This window comes from Sinocyclocheilus anshuiensis, unplaced genomic scaffold, assembly GCF_001515605.1.
Source record: "Sinocyclocheilus anshuiensis isolate Anshui unplaced genomic scaffold, SAMN03320099.WGS_v1.1 scaffold1032, whole genome shotgun sequence".
Lineage (NCBI taxonomy): Eukaryota > Metazoa > Chordata > Actinopteri > Cypriniformes > Cyprinidae > Sinocyclocheilus > Sinocyclocheilus anshuiensis.
The window spans coordinates 337,166-344,172 of record NW_015549638.1 but is presented as its reverse complement, the minus strand read 5'-3'; the positions used below and the strand labels follow the sequence as shown (position 1 = coordinate 344,172).

Below are 7,007 nucleotides of genomic sequence, written 5' to 3'. Positions count from 1 at the left end.
GCCCCCTCAAAAAACATGAGAGCATGACGCCCCTGAATAGGCCATTTCTACAATGGCATTATTAACTGAAAGCTATTACTTTTACATGTTGCTTCGTCCTTGTGTCAGAAAAGACTGCACTTTTAAAGGTGAAACTAAAAAAAGGGTGGCTCACATTGAGGTTTAAAATCTGATTATTTTTATTTGACATTAAATACTTTTGGGGAGACGACGTCCTCCAGTTTGACATGGTCTAAAAAAATTAAACAGCACTTTGCTTAAGATTTTATAATTATGCAATATTATTAATAGAGAAATTATGCAATGTTTGTACTTTTAAAAATGTATGTCATAGCCAATAAAATGATCTGGTGAAAAAATAGAGAGCAGTTACAGAATCTAAATTACACACTCTTATACCTTGATTACCTACGCTACCGTTCAAAAAGTCAGTAAAATTTTTTAAAAAGAAATTAATACTTATATTCAGAAAGGATGCATTCAGTTGATCAAAAGTGACAGTAAAGACATTTATGATGACGCAAAAGATGGCTTTTCATAAAAATTCTGAATCCTGAAAAAAAGTATCATGTTTTTCCCAATCACAACTGTCAGTTGTCATTTAGTTTATTTGTTATTTGTTTATTTGTCATATTTCAGTGGATGTATGAAGTTGCAAGTGTTGGGAGTTTGGTGATTTTGTTTGGTTTGGTTTATATTTAGTGCTTAACCTGTTGTCTGACATTCGCTCTGGTGGCAGCTGTATGTATTTGGCTGCTGTGATGTTGAATGGCATGCGTGTTAACGTTTTGCCTCTGTAGTGCAAGTGCAGATGCGTTTGGCTTCGGTCGCGCCAAGGTGTCGTGTGTGTACACATTTGTCTGTCATTGGTAATGTGTGTGTGTGACTGCGTGTGTGTTGGAGTTCTGAGTACTCTATAATCCCTCCCTCTTCATGAACACATTAGCGGAGTGTCTTAAACTCAGTTTAGCTGGCGGCTCTGAAGGCACATCACATCCTATTACCTACTTTAAATCATTAATGTGACATCGTTTTCACTCAATCTCCAAACACCCACGCTTCAAATCTGCACATTTCACTGAGCTGTCGCAGAAGCTCTCTGGAACTCACACACACACAGACATATGCATCACGCGCACAGACATGGTAACTGTAAAAATACATAAGCTAGCATGAGCTTACAAACATGTAAAAACAGTAAATACACACTCTGAATTATTCTAATTGCTTCCCTCGGATGATGCTGTTGCCTCGTGAAAACATCTTGCCCCCCTTTTTTCCATTCGGCACTCAGCAGAGACGGCGAAACAGACAGCAGGAAAGATAACTTGAGGAATCAGATGTTCCTTTTCTGTACTTAGCCTCATACTGAGCAGAAATGCACACACACACTCTTATAAAACACTCTATTCAGTATTAGCTACAGGCAAAAAAATCTAATATTTACAGTGCCCTGAGCTACGCTACTTCACTTAAAGACTTAAAGACTAAATTTTCCAGCCCACTTTCCACTGCGTTTAAATGAAAATTTGGAGTACTTAACTCCCTCTCAGACAAACACTCAAGACAGCAGCACAGACCCACCAGAGAGGAAACATTACAGGGCCAGAAAAGACAAGAGCACTGAACCCAGCAGCTTTTATAAAAGCATTGACATTAACACATCATATTTCATTACATAAAGCTTGTGAATTTCAAAAGATAACCTTACCTTTATCCATTGTCCTTTCTGTTGTTTCCATTCCGCCATGCTTGTTGTGGTTAATTAGACCAACTGTTTGATTGGATGTGATCCATTGTGCTCTGGTCTTCTGATTGGTGGAAAAATTGGGTGCTCTGCTACAGAGTTAGGTTTGTCTTTTTAAGCAGCCTTGGTTTTAGGAGTATTTTATTTATTTTCTCCAGAGGAATTTCAGACATTTCAGACGAGAGTTGCAAGCCTTGAAACGAAGTCAAACAGTCACAACAAGTATTTGAAAATTGGACAAAAGACAAAAGTACATGACTGTGTCCTTTTTTTTTTAAGGGAGTGAACTATATAAACAACATAAAACACAATATACAAATGTGAAGTTTAATACAAAAATGAAAGTGTATTGGACAATATATATATATTTATATATATATATATATATATGTATAATATACTATATCAAGTTTGTGGGTAATGTAGTACTTCACTTTTTAATGAATAAAAGCAGATACACTTGCTTAGCAACTTTTGGTCTTAAAGTTTTGCAAAAAGTATGTAATTTTTAGAAAATTAATGCGATTTTTACTACCATAAATCCTACTGTTACGCTCCTTTGAGAGCAGCACCAGAGCCTCATTATTTTGACTGAAATCTAATCCAGACATACTCGGTGTGCACATAAAAGTGGTATTTTTATTGCTTTGGGTTCTTTAATTGTATGATAACACTAGGCAAGTTTTTGATTTGTGGCACAAATATTATTTCTAATTGAAATGTGTGGTTTAGGAAGTCTGGTATGAAAGTTAAAACATCTTCGACCACCTACTTGAGGGGGAGCGATCGAGACAAACCTTTAAGATTTGTTAACAATACTGTGTAATTTATGAACATTCTTCTAAAAATATTTGTAACCTCAGCAGGTGTCCTACTATCCTGCGTGACGTATGTAATTCCAGACACATACAATGACGTTCAGCACTGGGAATTCCCTTTGTTTGGCCTAAAAATGTTGCGATTGCTTCATGTGTTGGCACGTAACAGTAGACAGATAGTATTTAGTGTGCAGTGTGGTGCTTTTTGGCAGTTCTGGACTGCTAGAGTTTAATTATGGAGTTGGTGAGTTGCAGTAGGGCAGAAAAAGGAGCCACAGACACACAGTAGAGATACAGAACACGTTGCTGTTTTTATTTGAGCCTTGACTGGCAGTAATACTGAAAAACGTCAACTTAGAACAGATGGTGGTAACCCACAGCTTGCTTTTTTTTTGTTTGTTTTTTTCCATAAGAGTACAGTAAAACTCTTGCTTTTAGTGTGGCATGAATAACATCAATAAAAGAGAGAAAGAAATATACAACTTGTATTACACCGTGTTATGAACAAAATATAAATCTATAACTCTATGCTATATTTACATAATTATCTTTCTCGATTTTCAAGTTGAGATGGTAAGATAAGTTTCTAAGTACTTTTTGTTTGATGTCATTTACCGTTGTTTTGAGCTCCACACATGACTTTGATTGTCTTATCAATTATTGTTCATAATACAGGCCATCATTATCAGAGTATGAGTTCTAAAGACTATGAGGTTACCATGCTGACAGATAATTTGTTGACAGAACGTGACCTTGTATGTTAAACCAGCCAGCATACGTGTCCCTATCGATTGATATGATTGTGGGAATTACTAAATGTGAAAGCATGGTCACATCAGATGGTGGCTATTCTGTGATTGTGACTTTTGTTATCTGACAAGGTGTGATTGTGATGTCACTACTGTGAGCTCGATTGACAGAGGGAGACAGTGTGTGGAGCTAAAACAATTCTGGAGATAAAAACATCTAATATGGCCATTCAGTGGAGCTTTACTGGAATCAGACAGTTTGATCAATTCAGAAAAGTCATGTCTTCTGATTAAAAGGGATAGTTTACCTGCCACCATCTTTCAAAACCCGTTTCACTTTTAATCTTCTGTGAAGCACTAAAGATGTTTAACAGAATGTCCAAGCTGCTGTTTTGCACATAATGAAAGTGAATGGCGTGCTCAAGCAAGATTTTCAGGGAATAATGACTTACATTTCAGTCTTTTTCTCTCACAAAGCTGTTATATGGCTTCAGAGGACTTAGGAATATAACACAGCTGTTTGGACCTCTTTTATAATGCATTTTTTTATTTTCAGAACCCCTGGTCCCCATCTACTCTTATTGTATGGAAGAGAGCAGCTTGGACAATCTGCTAAATGTCTCCATTGGTGTTCTACAGAAGAAAGTAAGACATATAGGCTTGGTCAATTTCATTTTTTGGGTGAACTATCCTTTTAAGGGTTAGGTGCTGTGTACTGTAACTGTACCCAAATTTGACAAAATAGGTAAACAAATGCATTTTTCTAAACCAGTGATGTTCCAATGAAACAAGAGAGAGGATGACAAATATCAGTAAACAAGTTCCACGCTCTTTCTGTTCAATGACAATTGGGGTATAATATAGCCGTTTTCTTGATCTTCAGTAAAAGAAAAAGAGAATTAACAGAAAGGAAACTTCACATTATACATAAACCATTACAAATAAAAATATCATGTTCTTCTTAAGTTTGACTCCGAGTGTCCAGAGTCCTAGTGCTTTAAGAAATGTGTTTGGAGTTCATGAACGATGCACGGAGGAGAAAAAGAAAATGAAAAAAAGAGAAATGTCTCTTTTCCTTCATATCAGCAGTTCACCGTGACTACTTTCTCAGAGATATATCAGCGTCAGAACAGGATTAATTCAACAAAAAAACAAGAGCAAATAAAATAAAAAAGGAGAACAAAAAAACAGAATATTGAACATAATGATTAGATCTAAATACCTACCCAGCTAAATATAATGCTTTATCAAGCGCAGTTTCCATACGATCATAAAAAAAAATCCAAATGGAGGAAAATAATAAATTATACTGTACATAACTTACTAAACTTAGGAAATGCTGCCTATTCTTATAATTATTGTTAATAATATTATTACACTAGAGGCAGTTTTAATGAAAGTAAAATACAGTATTTGCAAATACAAACTAAAACATTAACACGCAGAGTCTGAAACGGCTCCTCCCAACCTCGACAGCAGAGTGACGTTGACATGGAGGCAAAACACAAATACAAACAACAGACGGGACTGGACCTCATCGAACCGAATAAACTAGACAAAGATGAACACGCAAAATGCCATTGGTCATCACTTTGCTAGCACTACAGGGGTCAGAGTACCTTTAACATTTATCGTTAGAAAAAATCTCAAGTAGGCCAGAAAATTCAAATATGTTTTTAGTTATACATGTGCATTCTAAATATATAATTTGATATGTGTTGTGAGTGGACGGCCTTTGGGTAGATGTAAAGGGGAAAAAACACAGATATTAATGGCTGGAGTCTGGCTGCTGTTCACCTAACAGCTTGTGTCTCTCTCATCCAGCTGCCCGCTTATGCCCACACCAGGCCAGAGAGAGGCTGGCAGGGTAGTTACAGTTAGGGCAGCCGTCAATCAAACGCCATCGACGTGCCAACAGCAGCCACACAGGTGCAGTAAGATGGAGTGGGTCAGTCAGAGCCACACAGAGAGCGGATGACTGATGGCACGGCTCGGAGACTCCTCTGCACTGATAAACCGAGTGATAGATGGAAAAAAAGAGGAGAGAGAGACAAAACACAAATCCCTGCGGAGGAGTAGAGATGTGAGATATATTAAGTGGCGCTGATTGAAACGCACACTCGTGCTTGTCTTGTACATAGATCCCTGGTTTCTCTCAGAGCTGTCCTTTGAAAACAGAGCACCGGGGCTTGTGGGAACTCTATTCTCCTCCTTCAATACGCCATTCAAGCACAGACTCTCCTCTAGAGAGCTTTTCTCTCCGCGTCTCCTCTTTTCCTTTCAGAATGAGGTGCAGTGTTCCCTGCACCCAGCGATGACAGAAACAGGTTGTTCAGGGAGACAATGAGAATGGAAAAAAAAAATTATCAAACGAATGATCGGACTAAAAATAAAAACAAAAAGAATGATAAATGCAGCGTTATTATTAAACATTTGGCTTCCCTCAGCACAGATATGGCTGCTAGCATGAATCGTACGTATTGAATATTAATGTTTTTTCCTTTTGTAAATGTTCACATGACCAGCACATCAACCGTCTACATGTAATAAAAATTAACTTAAAACCTAGCAAAATGCGCATTCATCTACACACACACACAAACATAAAGAAATGTGCACGTGTACAATAATTCTGCTCGAGGCTTCACTCTCCACGAAAACCATCGCCATGTCAGCTGTTCACCAAACACAAAGTTTGTGCTATCTCGTAAAGTTTGTCTCCACACCTGAGAGAGACGTCAACATCCAAAGCTCCCACAGAAGAGGAGAAAGGAACAGTAAAAGCGTGTCAAGAGGAAAAGATGTGAGGAAGGAGGGATTGTCTGTCATCCAGCGATGTCCGAACTCCTGAGTGAAGGGACGCGAATCCTCCCTTCCATCCTTTCGTCCAACAGAAAAGACATCTTTGAGTGAGAGGACATGGGCGTGAGGATGATAGAAAGAGATTCAGCTAATAGCACGCCGAAGAGAAAAAAAAATAGAAAATGTTTGTCATTTTACTCCTGTCAGGTGCTTTACGGTGAAGAGGAAAATAAATGTATTTTTTCTCTATTAAAACTGTAGCACAAAAACAACAATCACATTCACAAGCCACCTGTTGGCACTGTGTACCTGAGTGAGAATATTATAGAACCAAGAAAAAAAGTTGTTTAAAAGTGTCTCTTTAGAAACAATCAGGTCCACCATTTTAAAGTGTCTATGACGGGTCGACTGACAGGTCCTTAGTAATAAATGTCTCGACAACAAACCGGTTAAGGGTAATTTTTCCTATGTCTAGGCAAGTGTTATACTTCCTTTACAAGACCCTCCTTTCCATGTAACAGTCACTTTGATTGACAGGTCCTGTGCATTGCTGTGGATATCGGGCTTGGCTCTGGAGGATTCCTGATTGGACGGTGTATGGGGGCGGAATGAAGTTTGCTTGCGTGAGATGCCAGGTGACTGGTGAGATGGCTGTGATTGGCAGGTTTACTGAGTGATGTGATTCTCGCTGTCACTGCCATAGTCATCGTCTTCGTAGTCGAACTCATCGTAGGCATCGCCATTGCCGTCATCCATTCGGAGCTCCTCCTCCTTAATGCGAGGCCCCTCCCTCTTGTGTGTGAGGTAAGAGGGCTGGCTGCTGGGTGGGACTGGTTCGGGGCTACTAGACATGCTCGAGTGCTCAGAGGGCATCTGTGGAGAGGGCATTCC

General features: G+C 38.6%; 1 protein-coding gene and 1 long non-coding RNA gene across 2 annotated transcripts in view; both read right to left on the bottom strand.

Annotated features, from left to right (window-relative positions):
* LOC107659838 (uncharacterized) overlaps positions 1–1,823 on the bottom strand; it is a 38,920-nt gene extending 37,097 nt beyond the window's left edge. Inside the window, exon 1 of the long non-coding RNA XR_001630961.1 lies at positions 1,712–1,823. This is a non-coding gene — a long non-coding RNA (uncharacterized LOC107659838). The remainder of the gene's footprint in view (positions 1–1,711) is intronic.
* Positions 1,824–2,857: 1,034 nt separating this feature from the next.
* LOC107659826 (transcription factor SOX-5-like) overlaps positions 2,858–7,007 on the bottom strand; it is a 220,673-nt gene continuing 216,523 nt past the window's right edge. The window contains 1 exon segment of the mRNA XM_016448883.1: positions 2,858–7,007. Coding sequence (XP_016304369.1) covers positions 6,783–7,007 — 225 coding nt within the window. The 3' untranslated portion in view covers positions 2,858–6,782.